This window comes from Vigna unguiculata, chromosome 3 (assembly GCF_037176805.1).
Source record: "Vigna unguiculata cultivar grain cowpea cultivar isolate G323 ecotype 2 chromosome 3, ASM3717680v1, whole genome shotgun sequence".
In the NCBI taxonomy this organism is placed as follows: domain Eukaryota; kingdom Viridiplantae; phylum Streptophyta; class Magnoliopsida; order Fabales; family Fabaceae; genus Vigna; species Vigna unguiculata.
The window spans coordinates 13,243,218-13,268,330 of NC_140794.1; the positions used below are offsets into that span (position 1 = coordinate 13,243,218).

Consider the following 25,113-nt stretch of genomic DNA (forward strand, 5'->3'; position numbering starts at 1 on the left):
TCAAATACCAAGTAACAGTGAAATGGAACTGCAAAAGCTTCAAACACTTTCTTTTGCGAAAATGACAGGGAACACAATTTTGCTTCGCTAAATAATTAAAATAATAATAATAATAATAATAATAGATAAATAAATAATATATGCATTTTCTCTCCCTGTGTATCTAGATCCCACTAGAAACTGACATATGTTGTAAATTTAGCTAGACTTTTATAATATTTTTTAATTAAACAATTGATTTTTCTTATTTTTAACTTAAAATATACTAATAAAAAATTTGCTAAAAATCTAGTAAATATATTTAATTATAAACTAATAAAATCATAACATTAAATATTTAATATCATTAAAAATTTATATATATTATTATAATATAATACCAGCAAACGTAACAAAATTATATATCAACTTAAAGAACATAAAAATAAAACTGTCAAACAAGTAAAATGGAACAAAAATATTAATTATCATATCCATTGTTATAACATGTAAAAACAAAACATGATCACTTAAACTTTAATTGAACATTTATTTCGTTTTTTTATTAAAAAAACTTATTTGTTAAGAGGTTTTCTTAACCTATAAAAAAATTATTGTCAAGTACAATAAAATCTAATATTAAAAAAGTTAGTGTTACTATTATTATTATTATTATTATTATTATTATTATTATTATTATTATTATTACAAATATATTAAAGATATATTTATGATGTTTGGATTGATTTTAGAAAATTCAATTATAAATAAAACCAAACTGTTCTGATTTAAAAACAAAAAATCTAAAACCAATTAAAATCAAAATGAAAATTTTCCATTATTCACTATTTGAATTAGCTTCATTCTTTTATCATTTCAACTTTAAACACCCTAATTATTTGAAAATATTGTTTCTGACCATCAATGATTTGGTTAAAAAGAAGCCCTGGATTCCTATTAAAATTTCGGGTTAAGTATGTTTTTAGTCCCTGAATTTTGGTCAAAAATTGAAATTTATCCCTGGTTGAAACTTTGATAAATTTTGGTCCTTAAACTTTAAAAATGAATGAATATAGTCTTTTTAACTCAATTACGTTGACTTTTTTCAACATGTTGAATGCGTTTCATGTTAATATTGAAGTTGTTTATGTTGTTTGACACATTCTCGACTATATATTTACTGAGAAATGCATTCAAAATCTAAAAAGAAGTTAACAAAATTGAGTTAAAAGGACTATATTTATTCATTTTTGAAAGTTTAGGAACCAAAATTTATCAAAGTTTCGACTAGGGACGAATTTCAATTTTGGGTAAAAGTTCAGGGACTAAAAACATACTTAACCCTAAAATTTCCAAACACAAGTGTATTTACATTCTCATTTTTATTTTATTTTTTGGACGATATTTTATTTTTGTAAAAAGCAATGGTTAAAGAAACTAACTTTATTGCAACTACGTTTGAAATTTGCCGTAAGGAATTTAATTAAAAGATTATAATGGGTAAAACAAGAGTTGTGTGAAAATAAAGAAAGACAAAGTAAGACTATAACTTCAATAAAGATTATGCATCTTAGTTTCCCTAATTTTAAGGAAAATATAACTAATTCCTAGTTTCATGTTATTATTAAAAATTTGCAATATGGAAAAATAAACTTTTGAAAGCTACCACTAGAGATGGCAAATAAACCCGTGTCCGTGGCTATCACCCGAACCCGTCCCCGTTTTGACGGGAATCCCCGTTTTGACTGGGTATGGGTAATACCCGAAATTTTCAACTGGGGATGGGGATGGGGATGGGGATATATATATATACCCGCCCAAATACTCGTCCCCGCTTAAATTACTAAACTATTTATAATTTATTAAATAATCTAAAAAATATATATAAATAAATAATATATTTACACATAAAATATAATATAATATAATATAATATAATATAGTATATATACATATAAATAAAATATATTTATATATATATATATATATATATATATATATTTACACATATACATGTAATATAATATAATATAATATAATATAATATACATATAATATATATACATAATAATATAATATAATATATATAATATATACGTATAAAAAAAATTAATCATTTAACTAATGAGATCTTTTATAAACAAATTTATAACATTACAAATTTATAAAAATTTAAAAGAAATATATATATATATATATATATATATATATATATATATATATATAAAAGCATAAAATATCTACGCATATACATATAATATATATACATAATAATATAATATATATTATTATATTTATATTATTATATAATATAATATAATATAATATATACTTAAAATAAATATATATCTATAAATATATATATATATATATATATATATATATAAACATAAGATATCCACACATATAATATATATACATAGTAATAATAATATAATATATAATATAATATAATATATATAAATAATTATATATATATATATAAACATAAGATATCCACACATATAATATATATATATACATAGTAATATAATATATAATATAATATAATATAATATATATATATATATATATATATATATATATATATATATATATATATATATATATATATATAACATATTTCTCATTCTCTTTGTTTTTTATTATACACTTTGTTTACTCTCTCAATTGTCTGGTTTGTTTTTCAAGATTTAATTTTGAAGGTAATTTTTCTTCTTCTTATTACATAATTTTTACTCTCTGTATATGGTTATGTTCAAATAGGTGTTCCTCAATTTCATTCTATGAAATAATTTTTAGGTTACACATTTGATTATCTTTATTTATTTATTTATTTTCATGAAAATGTTTGACTCTTATTTTGTAGCTCTTCTTTTTGTTACTTTGGTTATACACTTTTTTACTCTCTTTTAATTGTTTGGCTTGTTCTTTAAGGTTTAAGCAGATCTTCAAGGTACTTTTCCTTTTATCATAATCTTAATTATACATTTTTTTTCCGTTATGTTATGTTCAAATGGATATTCTCAAATTTGGGTCACACATTTAATTATCTTTACTCCTTTATGATAATGAATCTGATGAAGAAGGTACATTATATTCTAGTAATTAAAATTTTCAATTTCAATTATTATATCATATCTAATTTTTCATTTTTTTTCTATGTGTAGGTGGATCGAATGCAAATGAAACCACTGATCATTTGTAAAATTAATAAATATTTTGGTTATTATAAAATTTTAGTAATGTGTAATTTTTTAGCTTTTATATAATTATTTGAATTTTATTTAGTTGTTATTTGATACTTTAATTTGAGATTTATACTATTATAATATTTTTCTTAATATTTGACATCATGAAAATCAAAAAGAGTATGTTATTTTAATATTGAATATTTTGATAGTATCATGATTCCGTTGGTGTGATTTTTAAATTTTTTTTATAAAAAATATTTAATTGATATATGGAACAATAAAAAAATGGGTATGGGTATGGGTATAAGAAAATACCCGTTATCTGGTGGGGATGGGGATGGGTCAAAAGTTGTATACCCGTTGGGTTTGGGGATGAGGATGAATTTTTATTATGGGGATGGGGATGGGATCATGATACCCGTACCCGCCCCGCCCCGTTGCCATCCCTAGCTACCACTGATGATGGCTTGGTTGCATCACAATAAGACATTAAATAATTATGAAAGTTTGCTATGTTCACATTTAATACACTTCTACTGTAAATATGTGTAAGTCTCCATATATATATATATCTGACTTTTTTCAGCGGGGTGCTTTTGTTTTTTCTGCAACATTTATATATATATATATATATATATATATATATATATATATATATATATCAGATTTTTTTTAAATAGTTTCCCGTTATTTGTTTAATTGTAATTCAATTTATTATCTTATTGATTATCTCTATTGTAATCTTTTGTATTAGTTTCAAGGTTTGAAACTCTATGATGAAGAGTTTTACAAATTAGATATATATTTTACGTTTTTAGTTATGAAGTTTGTTTTTCTCTTGAGTAAAGTATTTTGTATTGAAATAAGTGAATAAATGTGTGATGAATTTATCAACGTATATTAAAAAAAATCAATTGTTGATGATTTGTTGATAAATTTTAAAAATTTGCACTACAAATGTTATTGGAAAAAGTTATTGACAAAAGTAATAACAATAATTTTGAATAATCAATGAATTTATTACTGACAAATATTTTCTATCAATAATTAAAATTTTATTTGTTAATAAATTTTTTTTATCAGTGACTTTTTCTGTGTAATAAAATTCCTGAATAAATGTTACTTTACCAATATACTTTTTTTTTTCACATATCCGTACATTATTATTTTTTCTTTATATTTCATTAGTTTAAGATTACCGAAAGAATGATTCTGGATTTTCTAGTCATATGTTACACACCTTTTAATATTAAGGATTTTACAATTCTGATTTTTTTTTATCTAAAAGTAATATTTTAACTTAACATAAATAAGAAAAAAATGATCATAATTAAATATCAAATTTTTAAAAACTAAAATTAAAGAAAAATTTATAGATTTTTATGTTTAAAAATTTGATTTAAAATTTAATAACTTTTTACTTAAGTCACTTTTAAAAGAAGTAAGAAAGATAAGTCTTATCTTATAAATAAAAACATAAAAAAATTATTGTCATATTTAAAATAGAAATGATATCACTATGAATGTAATAGAAGATAAATGAATGGATACTTCAAAATATTAAAAATAAGGTTTTAGTTTTTACAAATATTAGTTTGTACATATCCGGTATAATGGGATTTAATTACTTCATTAATGTTCACAGTTTGATTTATAATGATGTTTCTTCATTAGATTTGTTAACTAGTATTCTAAGGATACTAATTAATAATAATTAATATATATCTAATTTTATAAAAGTGTATGGTTAACTGTGATATTAAATAAAATCTTATCTATTAATTATTAATGTAGTTTCATTTTATTTAAAAAATAAAAATGTCCATATATTTAATATTTTATTTAATATTCACTAATAAAAATTAAAAAACAATTAAATAATAAAATAATTATATCTTAATGTTGTTAAAAGTTAAATATAATTAAATATAAAAAAGTTTAAATTAACCAAAATAATCAACAAAAAAAGTGTTCAACATCTACAAAATTTATAAAAAAAAAACAACTAAGCTTTTTCACGAAGATCTTCAAAATTTCAAAGTCCTTGTTTTATATTAGAAAGTTATTGTCTAAAAATTTAAAAGGATATTTTAGTCTTTATAAAATCTATTATATCCATTTATATTATTTTAATTAATATATTTAATTATTTATACTTTTAATGTAAAAATAATGAAACCAATGCATATTAATTATTTCTTAATCAGTGCCCTTATTCTCCTTTCCATTATTACCATTATATAGTCATTGTGATTATTATTTATGGTAAGTTTATTGGTCATTATTTCATAAGGTACTTTGCAACAAACATTATGGACTCAGAAACCCCTATAAAATAATGTTCTCCATGAAATACAAACTCACTCATACTCTCTTATAACTTTCACATATCTTAATCTCTCTCTTAGTTGACTTGAGGATCAAAGAGTCTTTTTTAGGTTAATCTTCTCCTATCAAAAGTTATCAAGACTTACAAAGATCTTTTCGATCTTGCCACATGTTTTGCAAATAAAGTCAGATTCAGGAAAGAACAAATTTTACATATATTTAAATTATTTTATTCATTTTATTGAATTAAAATTTATATTTTGCAGTATTTTTTATTATTTTGTATTAATATGTATATTCTTATACTTTTTATTTGAATTTTAACTATTATTCGAGATATTTAAACTAAGTTAATTTCATTAGAGTAAATTTTGATGATTATGTTGAAAAAAAGGCATGTTATTATATATATATATATATATATATATATATATATATATTAAAAAGTAAAATATTATGTTTTTTTAAATGTTAAATATTTTTTTAATCCTTTATTCTTCGTGAGAAATTAAATTTCTTTTCTTAAACATTGAATATTTTTATTTTCAAACTTTATTAATAAATGGATTGTGAACAAACAACATTAAAGATTTACAATTGTGATAAATCTCACATTACTATATATGTGTCCACATGCTGACGTGGAGACATGTATGTCAACACATGACATCGTTATTTGTCACATTAACAAATTTTTAACTTTGTTTGGTAATGAGAATCACATATATTCATTTTTAAAATTAAAAATCAAACTGTATCACGAACAAAATTTAGTCTTGCATCATAGTTTATAACTAAAATCATATTTTACTATTTAAATTTTTTTAAATTTATAACATTTGTAAAAAAAAATTATTTTTAATTATAATTATTTTTATAGTAAAATAAAAAATATTAATCAATATAATCATGATAATAAGAGGTATTCTGAATTAAGATAATGAGACTGTTTTAGTAGGTAATTTAGTTAAGCTATATAGTTATTATTTGATATAAGAAAGTAATTATACACTCACACACACACACACATATATATATATATATATATATATATATATATATATATATAATATGTTTTCTATTTTAGAATTTAAAGTTACAAGTATGGGTATTATGTGAGAAGAGATACACTCACCATTATTACTATAGGGACCATTGATTCATGAAAGATGGTAATGAAGTTGTTATAAGTTGTATGTGGTACATAAATTTGTTATTTATCTAAGTTTTGAGTTCCACATATTCTTAATTAATTTTATACATTACATTTTTATGCTTTAAATACAACAAATGAGTAGACTGTTTAAAAAAGTGTCTTGTATACCAGAACAAATATGCTATAGAAAATTAGTCTGTTTGATCAATTATAACTTATAACTGATTAAAAAAAAGTTAATTTTTGAAATAATTTATTGTTATAGTCGTTGTCTGAATATATATATCGACATGGGAAGTAATACTTTTTATATCCCTGAATCTAAATTGGTTTTCCAATTATAATGTGAAAACCAATTTTTAACTTATTTAAAATATCTTTTTCTCACCAATACATTCGCATCACATACTGTCACAAAAACAAATAAGACATATTATGTTGTTACTGATTTGATAAAAAAATGTACTTACTTTAACCATATACAAATTGTTGTGACTAAATTCAATTACTCAGTATCAAAATCGCGACATTTTTTTTATTAAGATACCAATTTTAAAGGTATTTATAAAATTGAATTACTAGTGAGATTATATTTGAAAAAAAATAATTAAGTCTTCCTTCTATCCATTAAATTTATTTTTCAATCTTTCTTCTATCACTTCTTCCCTGCGTCATTCTTGGTGACGAAGTGTACCAAAACTAAGTGTTACAGCATTAAAAAAGATAGTAAAATAAATACGTAATAAATAGTTGTTTGTTCAAAAGAATGAAAAGACTTTATGTGCATTAAGGACTTTGCTTCTTTTGTAAACTCCTATGCATGAAAGTTCCTTGTCATGTTGCTTACTTTTTCCCTCTGCACACCATTCTTTGCTTTTGGCCTTGCCTTGTGCAACATTATGAAACTAAAAACATGTGCTATTACTATAAACATTCATTTATTTTTCAACTCTAATTGCCTATGCAACTACCTACTTATTATGTACAATAATATTCTTCCCATGAATCACATATAATATTATCTGCTGAATATTACTTATGTTTTAGTATTAAAGATTTGTATTTCTCAAGTCCCTCGTATTTATAATTAAGTCTCTATTAAATTTTGTTGTGTATTGAAAATTTAAAGTTTTTTTGTATTTTTTAATTGAGTTTCGATAATTCAATTTTTTTTTTTCACAAATTGAGTGACATGACTGTTATTTTGTCCCGTCATTTAATTTATTTGTTTTCATGTTAAGAAATATGAACTTATCTTATTAATATAAAATAATATTGTATTAGTATAAAAAGATAAGTATATTTTATTTTTTTCATTGAAAATATGTTAGATAACGATATCAACGTATTATTGAATAATTTTCACATCATCATCTAAAATGAACAAAGGATCATGTTCGTCACCACCGTTGATTGGATTCTTCATCATGTTTTTCGACAGGAAAAAAATTATTCCCGATAACATCCACATTATTACCTATAATATGCAAAAAATTGTCTTAGTTACTGTTGTTGACGAGTCTATTTGTCATGTGTTCTAATAACTTCTATATCACCATTTACAACGATCAAAATATTGTCTTTATTACGACAATTAATGAAACTATTCCTATTATCTAACATATTTTCCATGAAAGTCATAAAAGTCATTCTTTATTTTAGACAAATTATAATATTATTTTATACTAATTACAAAAACCTTATATTTCTTAACCCAGGAAATAAGCATTACCTAAAATATATAAATTTTAAGTGTTAAATAGATAAAAAAACTTTAACAAAGACTCAATTGAAAATATCTAAATTTAAAATGACCTAAAACTTACATAAACCTTTTATTAAGAATCGATTGTGACTATATTTGCAAAGATTTTTGTAATAAATGTCCTAGGTACACAAATTAGGAACATAAAAAGTACATAAAGAATATATGAATACTCTTATTCATTTAATAAAGCTTTTAAATAAGCAGCAAACAACAAGGGAGAGAATAGTAGAGTGAAAATATAGCATCATAATTTGTTTGCCATATCTTTAAGATAAAACAATTATTTTATTGCAAATAAAACCTGACCTCACAGGTTATACCATGTGTTCACATTTACCTTGTAAGAACATCAACCCAATGTTTGACTTCCATCGAGACACTCGGTCCTCTCAACTTTAGAAAAAGATAAAGTTATTTAAATTTAATTATTAAATTATTATTAGGCACGTCAAAAATTAAAGGTTGTGAAAATATATTGAGAATGCTTCTTACCTTCAATCTCACTTTTAATATTTTAACAAGCCTTAAGTAGCAGTGCTTCTTTAAAAAGTACAACTTAATAAAGTAACTTTCAAATTGCTTTCATCCTCAAACTTGTCATGTGGCAATAAAGCATACAGAATTTCATTCAATGGTAAAAAAGCGACTAAGGTCGAAAAACTAACCTAATATGTTAAAAAACTGTACATTTTTACTTGCAGTTAATATACTTGGTAGAAAATCGGTGACTATGCAGTGTCCTTTTCTGCATTAAATGAATACTATCATTTTCCTTATCCTCATGACAGGAAAACGACATAAATTACACCTATACGCTCTACAACTCAACTAACCCTAATCCTCATCAAAACCCGCATCATTCATGTCCACGTCGCCATCGTCATTGTCCTCAGCTTGTGCTTGATCATCAAATGTTCCAGCATTGTTAGGCTGCACATCATTATCCACTGTATCAGTGGGTCCACTCACCTGAGATGGTTCGGCCAACTTTGTTTGCATGGAGGCCAGACTGTCATCACTGAAGAATGATGAATACGGTTGAGAAACCTGCAGATGAAAATTGTTTAGTAAAAAATTTCTTGGTTCCATAATCTAATCAGGAATTTATTAGTATAGATTCAGGTGGACCAACAAACGAATGTTTATGTAGACATCATAGAGAAAAGGAACATGTACTAATGGAGCGTGCAAACTCTGATCAATTAGGCTCAATAAAAATTCTTATTCAATGGATCAAATTCAATGTATTGATACGTATAAATGACTCATCAGTGTTTATACTTTGAATAAACAGTCCCTTTTCTCTGCACTTTCCACTAGCTTGTTCCATTGTTCACTCCTCCTTAATGTTGAGGCAGATCCAACCACCTATATCAACAACATAAAAATGGATGGATATTCAGGTGTATGGACCAAATGAAATCCATGAACTCATCACAATAACCAAAAAGAACATAGTACCAATACTGCTGACTTTGCTCTAGTGATCCCAACATTCATTCGTCGGATGTCTTCCACAAAACCTATGCCTTTATCTTTGCTTGCCCTCACACATGAAAATATTGCAATGTCCTTTTCCCGTCCCTGAAAGAGATAGTAAATTATGATTTATTTCTCCGATTTCTGAAGTTTTTTAAAACTTTAAATTTATAATTTAATCAAGCGAAATTACACAATGAAGGCTCGTCTATGGTGCAGTGCAACAGTTCATAACCACCTGTCTATGCACTCGTAATCTTAGTCTTGTAAATGACAGGTTTATTGTATTTCAAATGGTAAACAATTAAAACCTTATTCAAGTATTTGCATAATTTACTGTTAAATAATCAACAATGAAAGCAAAAATGAACATGAAGGATATCATATGATAAACACTAAGCTAGTTTACCTGGCAACCATCAACAGTACATATATCCACTACTTGCTCAGCTGACGTTCCAAAGATCTCCTCAAAACGTTTTTGGAAGAGTTTGACTTGTTGACTATAGGGTGATATAATTGCAACTTGGTTACCAGATTTGAGTGCCGGGTAAAGTGAAATCAGTTTTTGATACAAGAATAGAACAAAGTCAACTTCCTCAATGTTTATCCATGAACCACTTCCAGATGGCCGAGCCTCTTTTCCCTCGTGTATATCAAAGAAACAGAAGGGGCCAAAGCAGCGGTAATCATGCCATGCCCGTATTGTCCGTGATTTCACCTCATCCCCATCTTGCAATGAGTCTCCATAAAACTCCCTGGAGGGGAAGCTTCTTATCTGTTCGGTCATAACATGATAAAACCCATTCAGAAAAATTCATAGGAAATTTCAAAAAGATCAAAGTAATAAAAAAGAATATAATGCTGAATTTTCTCCAGAGAAAAGTAATAAAAAAGAAAAGCATTGGAGGTACTCAAGGACCAAATACTAATGAGATTAACATAATCCTTATATTTTACCTTGATGAAACACGATAAAACTGATTAAGACAGGTTATATTCTCTGTTATGTGATGCAATCAAATCCTAGGGAAAAAACTTCAGGATTTTAGAAGTGTGTTACACAACAGAATTTGAATCGGACCAGAGTAGTATTTATATTGAAATATAGCAAAAAATAGAGGAGAATTGTCTGTTAAAATGTGGACTTTTAAGAGAAATAAAACTATGAATGGATCAGAATTCCCTTGCAGAATGGTAATTTAGGAAAACAAACCCAAACCCCCTCCCTCCCTATCCTGGGGAAGAACTTCTCTCAGATTCCCTTCTCCCTCCAGCACAATTGCTGCATCTCCACTCTCTTTCTGCCAGCTGCCCTACTTTTCTCTTTCAGCTGGTGCCACTTGATTCCTTTTACACTAGTACACAAGCAGGTCTAATTTACGAGGCACATTTGTCCCTTCTTCTATTCCCTTGACCCCCCTCTTTTTCCATATATACCATCGTTGTGGGCCTATTAGTAAACATGGAATATCACATCAAGATCAAATGCTACGAAAAATAGTTTAGGAAGTGTAGAAGTGTAGCCTGGAATATTCTCTAGATATTCCATTTGTAATTCTTCAATTTAAAACATTTTCTGTACGGTTTCTGCTTTATATTCTTCAATTTAAAATATTGCCTAGCTCAGTTTCTTGATTAGGCATCATTAAAAGTCATTCCTTCAAAAGCATAATTCTAATGCACTAAAATTTTGCTAAAAACTCCACCACTATAATACCACTTAAGCAACAGTGACAACATGGCCCCGGTATTTCCCCAGCAGCTAATAAGGCAACTCTTAAGTCTCAACCAATTGATACTTATTTGGCCACACGAAGACGACATGTCAGAGAAATTAATTCTGCAAGATTCTGCTTAACATATGTATTAGAAATAAATTATGGCCTAAGTCAACTCCAAAACCTAATTCAAGGGGGAAAGATTGCCCACACCTTCCGAGCAATATTTAGCCAAATTCCTAGTTAATATAGAACAAGTTAACAGAATGCACCAACCTCAGGATGCATCCGATATTGGGTCTTCAACATTTTAACTGGATAACCAGCCTCCATCAATCTTTCAAATAAGCTTGTTCCATATCTTAAATTCATGAAACAATAAAGCCAAAAACTCATGTGTTAGAAAAAAGAATGGTTTAATGTATTAAAATCATAACCACCACAAAACTAATTGTTTACCCGTGATTCTTAGCAATGTCCGAAATTACAGTTGCTGGAAGTTGAGCTGGATCACCAACCTTCAAAAATGTTGCAACAAAATGTAGCCTCAATAAGGACAACATCGTCAAAATTATTTAAAAAGTCTGTAACCCAACAAGCTTTTAAAAGGGTTCAACAATTGTACAAATATATTTCCACTGACCAAGCCTTTGTCTAACCATTAGTAATTAATAGACATGAATTATCCATCACATTGCTGCTGTATACCATTTCACATTGTTTTGATTAAGAGCTAATATGAATAATGGATTTTCTTTCTTTGCACAAGCTGTCAAAATGCATTTTTTCCTCAAAATTTGTATTTTATACATGATATAGAATATTGTTCACATATATATTATGATAAGTAAAAAGTAAAATAATGTAGAATCCTGTAATGCAAGGATAAGCGATGTAAAGTACCAGAAAAACTTTTTTGCATTGATTGGCTAACGGAACAAGAGTTGCAGGCTCCACCTGTCATAAAGAGTTGAAATAAAATAAGTAACATCGTTCTTCCGTTAGATGTTATTGACAATCTTTAATCTGCTCATTACAAAAATAAGTTATAGAGCAGGAAACTACATAATAATAAACCTTTTCAACTTTCAAAGATTGCCCATTTTCATTGCAATTTAGGAAATAAGATTACAGTTATTAGTCTAGTTTAGTAAATAAATACTGTTCCTAAAGAATCTTGTTACGAAGTTCCTCCTTGTGTATTTGGTTCTACATATTTCGTGTATGATACTTATCAAGTAAAGATAAATTTATCTTGCCCATCGAATTCTCTTCTTGGGTGTTCTTGACTTGGTAGACCACAGTTACTCCATGACAAGTATCCAAGTAGTTGGGAAACCTACTTTCAAAAGAACCAAACAGTTAAATACTCCACCAAGTTGTACTGCTCAATGTGAGACTTAGGCGCCATATACTACCAAGTTCCCACAAAGCGCCATTCCTCAGAGTTGACATCTTGGTGACTTTCTGTATGACACTTCACTAAACTCCTATATTGGTCAGGACCTCTAATCGTCAGAATTTTGTGTAGGTAACCCTTTTTGAGACACCAACAACTAGGTCTGATCTGATGCCAATTGACAAGGACCTAAGAACTTGAGGAACTCATTCTCAAAAGTCAGACATCAAAGGGGCAAAAGCAAACACTTGAATACTTCACCATGCATCCCATATTGCAGCCTGATGTGGGATTTAGGCGCCCATAACACCCAAGTTCCCATTGCTCTACTACAAATTGATTCTTTCGTTCCTTTAATGTCGCATTTTTCAAGGAAATGTCTTTCTTCACTACCCAACAGAAACCAAATTCAAAATGTTACCACTGCCATATCTAAGCAATCCTATCTTTCATCCGCAACTTTTGAATTCTCAAAAATCAACAACCTATTTCCAACCACAGCAGCCGTCCTTTGCCACTCATTTCTTATCAGTGTCCTTATCAGATGCCTCCAGAATTTTCTCATGTTATATAGTGATTAATCCCCTGCTCTAGTGTCTTCAACTATTCTAGTCCCATCTTAATCTTCCACTGGCTTACCTACTGTGGTTTGTAATTGTATTAATTCTACCTTTAATCTCCACCCCATTTATAATTATTAGATAACTTCATCAGATACCATTTTTTTTTTGCAATTTCCTTTCGTGATAAGGTGGATCCCTTATACTTCAAATAAATTTTAATTTTACTCTTTTATAAAAATAGAAAAGCTAAGCGTTACACCAAAATGAGTGATTGACTGTTAAATGATACCAAAACCCACAAGTTCCAAACAACCAGGAAGATTGTTATGATACTAAACTGTAGATGAAGAACTGATTCAATTTCACTTTCTACTTCAAATTTAATGAATTTGATGTTAAACACTTTCCATATTCCAATGCAGAAAACAAGCATGTTTTAGCTTGCCGGAGGATCTGAGTAATGATACAAGTGGAATCCCCAGAACAAGGAAAATTCTTCGGAACACTGTCCCATTAAAAAACTTCACTAAAGAAAAAGAGGCCCTCTCAAGTGACCACAACTTTTAGGGATTTCAGATATACTTCAGACTTTAGACTTAGTCCTCAGTTGCTTATTTACTCCAAGAGGCTAAAAATTGTATTCCAGCCCCAAAATATTTGAAAACTCATTATAATCTAAAAGTGTTTCTATCTTTTACCTCAGCTTAAGCTTTCCTGATAGTTGGTTCATGGGATATTATCAATCTCTATGATCATATGGTCTAGATTTCAATCCTTTCCTCCCTATTATTTTCTAATGAAAAGTTATATTCTAGCACAATACAGCTGGGTCTGTGCATTATTCACAGTTCAAGCCCAAAGGAGTCCAGTGTGGGCAAGTAAGAGATACAAAGATTTAAAATATAAAATAATTTTTATGTCTTCACATGATAGCTTAAGTTTCAGGGATTATTGGTCATGAAATTTATTCCATCTGCTACTGCAATTAAAAAATAAATAAAAATTAGTTGCTGGAATATTTTGAGGCACCTCGGCAACTTCTTAAGATCAAACTTTGTAAAGTTAGTTTATATTATAAGCAATATTAAAAGTGACTCAACAACTAAGAAGATTTGACACTTACAGCCTGTGCTGCTTCATCTATAATCACAACATCAAATCCACGATTTAGTTTACTGAAAACATGGGAACCACTAAAGCTGAGAGTTGAGAACACCTGCAAAGCACACAGAAAATACTATGAAAATCAGATTGCTTTTGCTTGTGCATTCAACATAAAGTGTGGGTATACATACAATAGTGGCCTCGTCTAAAATTGCAGCTCGGATACTGTCATCATTACTTCCTGCAGTACTCTGCTTATTGGTGGATGATTTATTGGCACCAGAGCGTTTTTGTTTCATCTGCATATGAAAGTTTCAACCTTTAAATTCAACCCAATCACACTTTAAGTATATTAATAATACAGATTGCAATACAAACAGCAATCTTGTAAGTAATGCTTAGACTACCAATTCAGTAGTTAGAATACTGTGAAATTGGTAGGTATGAACCAAATACAAGAATATCTATTATGCTCAAAATTTATTTTCTTTAAGAACATTATTCCAAAAAAGGTGTATAAAATGATCACCATATCATCGATGATTGGTACACATCATAAATAAAGCCATGACAGATGCACATGTTTTGGGCTTGAAATCTACATACAAATGTGTTTTCAGTAATAACATTGTATGACTAGATGACCCAATTATAAGATATATGAAGCCTGGACATGAAGGTAAATTATTTCATTGATCAGAGATCCTTGCCCACAAATGTTGGTAAAGTTTCAGTTCCGTGAAGAGTGATGAAGCTTCAACATCTTCAAGTGCCAATACAGCTTACACATAGTTCTCAATATTGAGTTAAGATACATTGCAAGGATACCTATTGATCAAAAGCATGCAAAATAATGCAGGTTTGTCAATATTAAATTTAGCATACTATCGATCCTTTTGTGGACAAAGACAAACTACCTGCTTTTCAGGGATCTAGGCCATCAGATCATAAATGACATTATGCAAACAAGGATCCAGAATATGGACAAAGAAGAGGAGGTTCTATTAGACTTCTCTTTTCCATTGCAGCTATTCACTTTGGACTCTGTTTCAACTTGACATAAAAAATACAACATGGTGATCTTCATGAAGTCTACATGGAGCATGCTCTTGGATTTGTTGCTTAGGAAAAGTCATCTAATATTATGTGTTTACGCAGGTCCCTATATGATCTCAAGCAATCACTATGTGCATGGTTTGGGTGTTTCCAAACTGTCATCCAACAATTTGGAATGATATGAAGTGGTGCTAATCATTCTCTATTTTATCTTCATTCTCTCCAAGGATGTATTTATTTCATTGTACACGTGGACAATACTAACATCACATGTCGTAATAATAAGGGTATTATACAACTAAAACACTATCTTGCTCAAAAGTTCAATACAATATCCTGGACACCTGAGATATTTCCTTGCTATAGAAGTTGCACAATCCAAGGATGGTTTTGGTCATATCTCAGAAAATTTGCTTTGACATTCTAGAAGAAATGCTATGCCTGCGGACATAACAATGGATTAAGGTATCAACTTGTACCCAACTAAGGATAACCATATTCTGATCCTAGGTTTGGTATGCTAAAGTACCTCCCTGTGACTCGTCTAGGTTTGCTTTTACAATGAGCGTAGTAAGTCAATTTTTAAACTCTCCTTGTCAAGACCATTGAGATGTCATCATACGGATCCTAAAGTATATTAAGAATCCTCACAGCAAAGCCTCATTTTTTAAGATAAGTGAAATACTCAAATTGTTAGGTATCCTAGCACCAACTAGGCAGGGTCACCAAGCGACACTTCAGGGTATTGTGTCCTTACTGAAATAATTTAACATGTTGAAAAATGAGAAACAAAATGTTGTGATAAGATCTGGAGAAGCATAATACATGGCAATGACAATAGTCAAAGAGCTTATATTAGAAGAAAGTTCTGAAATGCACCTTATATGCGTCAACTAGGTAGCAAGGCACATTACCTATAATTCAATCTTTCATGAGAGGACCAAACCATATTGAGGCGGATTGTCTTTTCATAAGAGAAGAATTAGAGTCTGAAGACATCACCGCTAGGTTTGTCAATTTTAGTGAACAATTAGTTGACATATTTACCAAGTTGCTAAGAGGACCAAGTATATTTGCAAAAAGCTAATCATCTATGATTGTATGCTCCAACTTGAGAGGGAATGTTATCATTATAGAAATAAGGAACAAATCCTAAATAATCAAGCATATATAGATTATATATACATATTGTTGGAAACATTTTTACTTATTCCCATATCATATCTTTATTATTAGAGGATGTAAAATCTCTTCTATTTATTGTAATGATTCTTTTTTCTCAATATAAATATAATATTTGTGTTGTCTTAGAAACACACAGTTTGAATTCAATCTCAATCTTTCCTATAGTTTAATAGGAAGGATGGTTAGAAGCTTAAGTAATCTAAAATGAAATGAAGTATAACCTCCTTCACAGGTTCCAGTAACACATCCACCAGCATTATTAACTCTAAAGAATCAATGTTTTGTTAGGAACAAATTTTGGAGCCTTTTCATCTAACTTCATGTCACTCATTATATCAAGACTGTTCATTCATTTCAGGAGAATGTCAGCATCACCCTTAGGGTTGAATATTAACATCTAAAAGTGGTGGTAAGTTTTTATTGAAAAAGAAAAAATCATTATGTTTTATACTTTTGATCTACAAATGTTTTCTTTATCAAGAAAAATACCACTTTTAGATGCACAAATCAGTCGGTCCCAAACGTTGATGTTAATAAAACTGTTAAATTAATAGCTAAGCTCCCCTCCAGATCTGCCGAGGCATAATCATGGCATTATAACAAAAGTTTACAGTAGTGATATGAAAGATTATATAATGATGGTGGCAGCATAGCTAATTGAAACACATTTGGTCTAATATTCCACGTACAAGTTCATCCAGAGAAACAGCCTTGATAGAATGATGTGCTTTGAGACCAATCCGTACAATTTTAGGGCAATAAACACGGTCATTTTCATCATGTACACCTAAGAACATCCATGAATAAAAATTCAAAAATAAATATGCAATCATGATAATAGAATACGAAATTGTTAAACGAAAAGACAAAAAGTAAACAGGGAATGTAAGAAAAAAAAACAAGAATTGGTAGGTCGAGTTCAGTCTGCTTGTAATATGAAATAGTTACACCCCGCCCCCCACCCCTCAAAAACACAAAACCAAGAGGGTCAAAATCATGGCAAGGGAATGAATGCAAAAAGAAAAACTCTTTTTCCCGAACAAATGCATTGAAGAAACTTAATACCTCCACTGAGAACCCTCAACACAATCTCATCAAGGGCAGAGTTTGATGGGGCGCAAACTAACACTCTTACACGGTACTTACGACTTGAAGTTACAGCTTCAGGTTTCTGATAAAACCCATCATTAGAGATGTTATTTTGCAAGATCAACAATTTTAACCAATGAAAGGAGTACTTACTAGTTCATTTCCAGTAGTTGGGTAAAAGCCATCATCACCATCTTTTGGCATCAGACTATCCCTTGGATTAACACTACTAAGCCATGGAGACGCTAGTCCCCAATGTCTTCGTCTGCCATAGGAAAAGGGAAAAGAAAATAAAATTTTCTATCATGATGGAATATGAAAAGTGCATTCTGCTAACACTTGAATAAATAAGATGGACATCAGTGTATTCAACCTAAACTGTGATTGGTGTATATATACAAAGGTTACAAAAAGAGGCAACACAAGCTTGGTATGTAGATATAAAAAAAATAATAAAATAACATTACATTTCAACACTAATAATGCTAGTATAAAAACCATCTTCGGTTTATTTTAATTGATCTTGGGACAGAAGTGGTCACCATCCCAAGGTAATTTTGCAAGATATGTACTTTGAAACTAAATATTACAAGGCTCTTGTTCAATATCATCTAACCAAACCAAATTATTCTGAATTCGGCAAAAAAAAAGGGTGAAAGAGGGAGCCAACATGCAAGAGATACTATAGAGGTTAAAATCAACTTTATCAGTTTGGAAGGGTACTCTGCTATTGACCTGCATACATAATCTCAGCTAAATAAACTGACTTATGTGACTAATACTCCAATCATCTAGAATTGTACTTTAATTAAAATAACTTCTTGAAAACATCCTCAAGAATATTCTAATCAAAATACTTTACTTGGACCTTGGAGAATTATAAAGTACAGTTAAGCCAGTAGGTTCTCTCTCCCTTATCATACTTCAACAACACAAATGTCAAATAAGTAATCATCTAGATCTCTTACTTCTATTAGCCAAAGCCCAAAAACCGTCAGAACCTTTAAACAATTTTCCCAGCTTCTTACGATGTTGATGTAAAGTTAAACCAAACTAAAGTGAAGAGAAACCAAGGAAAAGTGCACTTAACTTGAATTACAGCTATTTTCTTTATGATATAATACAAAAATCAAAGTTTATCCTTATTGTTGCACTTCTACTTGATTCACAACATTTGTTTATGAACTACTTGAAGGTAGGCATGGCAAGAGAGCAAGCATGCATAACACAAAGCAAGAAGAGACTAATATGGAACATAACAGGTAAGGATTATAAAAGATGGTCGATATGGGGAATTAAAAGAAATATCATGCCAGAATCACGGGAAATAACCAACATCCGTGGCAAGAAGTTTTCTTAACCAAGTAAAGTGTAAATATTCTCAAAGCAAATCTTACTTCTCCTCAGTAGGTAATTGTGGTCCCTGCCTTAGCTCATAGGTCCTGCTTCCAAAAAGAAAAATATCAATAAACATATGTATGAATAAAGAGAAAGAAAGATTAAGCATAAACATGACCATAAATTGCTTGGTGGAAGCAAAATTTGCTTCAAAATCTCACTTCTACCAGGCACACCTCTTAACACAATGCTTTGCTGAAGACAACAATTGAAACAAAAAACTGAATTTTTAGAAATAGAAGACTGCAGACATATACTAAATATTGTGCTTACTTAGAATGCACTCTTGTAGGAGTTGCATGCAAAATAGTACTTAGAATCCCAAGTATGGTCTGAGTCTTCCCAGTCCCTGGGGGCCCCTGAAAGGAGTTGGTTAGGCTCGATTAAAAAATTTTTTATAATAAAAAAAGCTACCTTGTATTGATAAAAACCCAGATGTCTCACAGGCATTTTGCAAGAGGATAGTTGAACAAATAAGATTGATAGAAAAACAGTGTATATTCTTTCACTGTTGTGCTTCCTAATGATGTAAATATATATATATATATATATATATATATATATATATAATGCAAAAAGAGGCAAGACACTTGCCTAAAACCCTAACCCTAAAGCTGGGTACTCAAAGGAAATATTAATAAAACATTATATTTCAATACTCGATATATGACCTTACTGTGTTCGTGCATCTGAGGTTTGAAGACTAAAACATACATGAACCTTTTCTCAAACCTTATAGGAGTGAGTGGACCCAAGGAGGTGAGACAAATTGACTTAGAAAGAGTAGATTAAAGCCAAAACAAGTAGCATTTGGTCCTGAACTTCTCACACTTCATACTTTGGATTAACATGATCAAGTGTAAAATCATCTTCAATGAGATAGCGACATAGAACCACAGAGTTCACAACAAATCATCATAGCTCATGCGATTTTATCACCGGTTCAACATGTTGCCGCAATGAAGATAATTTGAGTCATCAAACTTTTCAACAGTAGAGGTTTAGAAGGATTGCAATGCAAGCCATACAAAACAGATGAAGATGTCATGAAGAGAAATTTGTGAGATGAAAAAAGTCACAAATAAACTCATGATAGCTGTGAGGAGAGATTAGAGAGAAGGAAATTGCAAAGAGGTCATGCCGAGGAACCCTAAATTCGGAGGAGACGAAAGGTAAAAAAATTAGCTCTAGATACCATGCTGAAGAAATTTAATGATACAAACAAACTGAGCTGTTTATTGTTTTCATACTTCTGAAATAAGAAGTTTACAAGATTATTTATATGCAACTGCTTGCAACAAATCTATAGTTAGTATAGCTGACAGCTGTAGAAGCTAACAGCTGTAACAGAGAATCATACCAAATATAACTAATTATTCACTCTAACAAAACCAATTCAAGTAGTCTAATTGGTTATTCTTTTTGTTACATAAAGTTAAAAGAAAAATATGCTCAGGCCTTTTGGAGGTCAGAAAGAAAACACAACTAAATCAAAGGCAAACTGGCTATGAAAAAAGTTTCAAATTAGCAGTTCTTCGAAATAAATTACCCTAATTCCCAACTTTAACAAACAAGTCTTCTCATAAAAATAATTCAGCATAACTGATAAAAGAAAAGGGAAATATGAAAAAAACAATAAAAGAATTTTAGAACAGAAAAAAGCCAAAAAGAGACCTACCTGTATCAGGACAAAGGCTTTTGATGATAGACCAGCCTGGAACAGAAATAAATAAAGGTTACAAGAGCTTTACATCTTATTAAGGAATGAAAACTACTAACAATCTTCACTTTCTTATCAAGATTCTATGGTCAGTTTTTCTAATCTTCGTTGTTTGACTTTTTAACTTATTATGATGACATATGTTGCAGTGTAGATTTTTCTAACAATTGTGCATGCTTGAATATGCTTTAAACTAAAGGGACCTAGCTAAACTATTATGCTTCGACTTACAAAAACTAACTTTGAGAAAGAAGAATTTGTTCAGACATTATAAACGTAACATAGCTTTTAAATTTTTAAAAGATCGTTCAAAAGGGTTCATCAACAAAAACACGTTATCTTCCAAAAGAGTGCTAAGAATTTCATAAAACAAATGAAAATGATAAAGAATTTATAAAGATGGGAAGATAAAGGTGTGATTTAAGTTTATTGTTTTACGGTTCATTTGAAATTAGATGTTAGGTAGTTTATTTTGGATGTCATTTGCTCCTACATTTCTTTTCTGACTCCTATATCAAAACCAAAAGAAATTAAGATGAGATTGAAATTGGAAAAAGCCAAGCCTTTAACAAGTACAGAAGAAAAGAAACATGGAAAACAAGGAGCATTTTCAAATCCAAACTTGAAAATATGCCCCCTCTTGTCATAATCCAACATTTATTCTTTCCAAAATATATATCAGTAACATAAAAAAATGAAAAAACCATTGGATTGGTTAAAAGAAGAAGAAAGACAAAAAAAAAACCTGAGTTGATGAACAAGTTTTAGCTTTATTTACTTTATTGAACTTCTAAAATAAAAAAACTTACTGTAATGGCCTCACGTTGGAACTCATTAAAAGTATTTTCAACATATTCCTTCAACGGTGTTGGGATTTTCCATCCCTCGACTTCTGGGCCAATATCTTCTCCAGCTGCACTTAATATTAAATCCTTGTATGGGAGACAGCCTAATGTTCGAATAGCCAAATATTCACGAGCAATAGTAGATAAGCTGCATAGCTGCATGATTTTCACATTGGATCAAAGGCAAAACTAATTTAAAAGAAAATGTCTTCTGTTAAGAAAAAAAAATCTGAAAACCTTTAGGTTTCTTTTATAAATTAATAATACAATTAATCAAGGAAGGAAGCCTCCACACGAAACACACACAATGTTGATATCACTAGAAGTACATGATAGAACAAGTTACCTTCATAAAATATAACTGTCTTTCTGTCTCGCATACATGAGATCGCATGTTAAACAGCCTAGAGCAAGATTTGACATCATCTGTATTATATTTTAAGAACTCCCCAGCAAGATAGAGTCTAACTCGAACAAGTCGGGTATCAAAAAATTTCCGGACATGTTCCACCAAAGCAAATGCATAAGCAGTTGGTAATCTTTTGTCATCCACAAACTGCAACGACAAATACAGACAAGCAATCAATTCAAATTCGAATAGGCAAACAATTCAAAGCCCAAAACACATAACTTGTTATCACTGGTAGTACCTTATCTTTCGAAAGCAGCAAAAGATCATTCTGTGATATTGATTCTCCCTCATTAATTTCACACGGAAATTCTATAAAATGAAAGTCATCTGCCTCACTCCAACTTTTTACCACCCCCAATTTCCAATCAGTCACTGTGGTCAGGCAAACAAAAAAAAAAAAATCTTAAGAAAAGAGACCCTTCAAACTTCTATTTTGGTCCCTAGGGTATCCCAGAAAAGTGCTAGAGACTAATCCAAAGATTTATTAAGTCTCTCGTAACCGACAGCTAAAAAGACTAATCCAAAAGTCTATTAAAAGGGCAAGTCTCTCTTAATAGATACTCTCCCATTAACACAGACCTAGGATCGGACCTTTGATTATGTGCTTCAGAAGTAGATTCATTTGTCAACCATACCACACTACGTTGGTTGACGCTTCTAACTTTAAAACATGAAAAGCAAACCCATTATTATTTAAATTGAAGCGAGAAAGGGAGAACCGCAACTTAGACAAGGCTTTAACAGTCCTCTGACTAATGCTACAAAGTCACTACCACCCAACTAACAAGAATAGTATAGAAAGGGCTAAAGACCTTAGACAAACGCTATTAACAACTGCGCTACATTGCTACTGCAAGAATAATAATCTTCTCAAAAAACGAAAAAATAATTGAAATTAAAGATACCCTCTTCCTCCTCTTTCTGCTTAATGATCTGGGATTTGGCTTCTTCAAAGATGAGCGGTTCGTAAGTTTCAATATAGTCATCAACGTCTTTGTACCGGTTCTTCACCTTCACGAGTGTCGACTTCGCAATCCCTTTCTTCTCGTTGTTCTTCTGCTTCTGAAAACACCATATTCCAAAAGACATTAGGAATGCAAAATTAAAAAGAAAAAAACACAGAAACAAAAGAAAAAATAGTAAGGAATGAAGTGAATTGCCTTGGATTCCTTAAGAAGAGCAAAGTAGTCCCAACTAAGAATAATCTGGTAGAAGCGGCGGATTACGGATTCTTCCTGAAGCTGTTCCTTCTCCACTGCCATAACAACCGATGGAGGGAAAAGGGAAGCAAACCTCCAACTCTAGTGGAACTACCGGCTCCCCCTAGTGTGTCCACGTTTTCTATACTAATATATCATATACCTCTGTCAGTTTTAGATAGCAAAGAAAACTGTCACTGCAACTGTCCACGTTTTACAGAAGCACTCTTTTACACAAACAAATACAACCTTGTTAATGTTGCCGGCAATAGGGGTCACGACGTCGCTGTCGCCGTCTTCGTCTTCCTCCGTGGGTCACGCCGTCGCTGTTCAGTTGACGGAGATGCGAAGTGGGAGAGAAGGGGCGGGAGAAGTGGGAGAGTAGGGTTGATCGTTGTTGGTGTTCCGTGGGTCACCTCGCCGCCGTCTCCGTCTTCCTCCGTTGGTCACGTCGCCGTGTAGTGCGTTTGCCTCTCTGCCTGTGTGTGTGGTTGGTTTCTGAAAAACGAGTTAGGGAAAGAAAGGAAAGGAAGCTGCCAACACTCACGGTCCAGCCAACCCAATTTTTTTTACACTAACGGGTTACGGGTGCGGTCAACCCGTGCTACAACCCAACGGGTTGACGGCAAGGCTGGCCAGATTAAAAGAGACCATGGGTTAAAGATCCTGATCCAATTCGTTTCTTTCCTAACAAGTTGATGGGCTAACCGTTGGGGTCAGTCCGAATAATTATCTGTAATCTGTAATTAAATATTATCTATATATATAATATTTTTTATCTGTAATTATTATTTTATTTTATTTTTATAATATATTTATTTATTAAATTTTAAAAAATTAATAATTGCTTTTAAATATTTTTTTATAAAATATGTTTTTTTACTTTTTTATTCAAATAATTATATTCTCATCTTTTATTCATTCATTCATTTTGTTTTTAATAAATATAAATTTATTTTATATAATAACTTAATAATACTATTAATATAATATATATATATATATATATATATATATTTAAAAACATAATAACGTCTGTTTATATCAGTAAAAATAATAAAAATGTAACTTTTATTTATTTTATAGGTTTTTATTATAAATAATTATTTTAATATTTAAAATAATGAATACATTTAAAAAATAGACCATTTAAAGTGAAATTGAAAAGAAAATTATTTTAATTTTAAAAAGACTATTTATTAAGAGTGAAACTGAATATCAAAAGAATATTCTTTTTATATAAAGGTAAAGATGGTATAAATAATTACACTTTAAAATAAAATAAAAATATTTTATAAAATACTAATCTATATCTTAAATTATTATTATTATAAATTAACTTCAGTTTTAAAAATATAAATTATATTTCTAACTTTTTGAAATTGACTAATTGATTTGTTAACATACAAAACTGAATTAAATAAAAATGTTAAGGGGTTAAATATGTTTTGATTCCTGAAATTTAAGTGAAATTTGGAATTTGTCTCTTTGAAATTTTTGACCAATTTAGTCCTACAT

General features: G+C 29.6%; 1 protein-coding gene across 8 annotated transcripts; it reads right to left on the bottom strand.

Annotated features, from left to right (window-relative positions):
• Positions 1–8,981: 8,981 nt before the first annotated feature.
• On the bottom strand, positions 8,982–24,176 carry MAA3 (P-loop containing nucleoside triphosphate hydrolases superfamily protein). Of its 8 annotated transcripts, none has more exons than XM_028063649.2 (21): positions 23,845–24,173; positions 23,557–23,737; positions 23,302–23,458; positions 22,635–22,768; positions 22,331–22,540; positions 21,949–22,140; positions 21,098–21,133; positions 19,693–19,778; positions 19,419–19,466; positions 18,175–18,286; positions 17,998–18,103; positions 17,622–17,719; positions 14,883–14,990; positions 14,711–14,803; positions 12,529–12,582; positions 12,085–12,143; positions 11,902–11,986; positions 10,314–10,682; positions 9,887–10,009; positions 9,707–9,793; positions 8,982–9,472 (listed from the first exon to the last, which is right to left on the bottom strand). In XM_028063649.2, the coding sequence occupies exons 2-21, from the start codon at positions 23,656–23,658 to the stop codon at positions 9,260–9,262; spliced, it is 2,472 nt and encodes an 823-aa protein (XP_027919450.1). In that variant the 5' UTR covers positions 23,659–23,737; positions 23,845–24,173; the 3' UTR covers positions 8,982–9,259. The 8 variants fall into 8 exon arrangements, with proteins under 8 accessions (XP_027919450.1, XP_027919448.1, XP_027919449.1 ...); XM_028063647.2 differs by having other exon boundaries at positions 23,557–23,742; XM_028063648.2 differs by having other exon boundaries at positions 23,557–23,760.
• Positions 24,177–25,113: the final 937 nt, after the last annotated feature.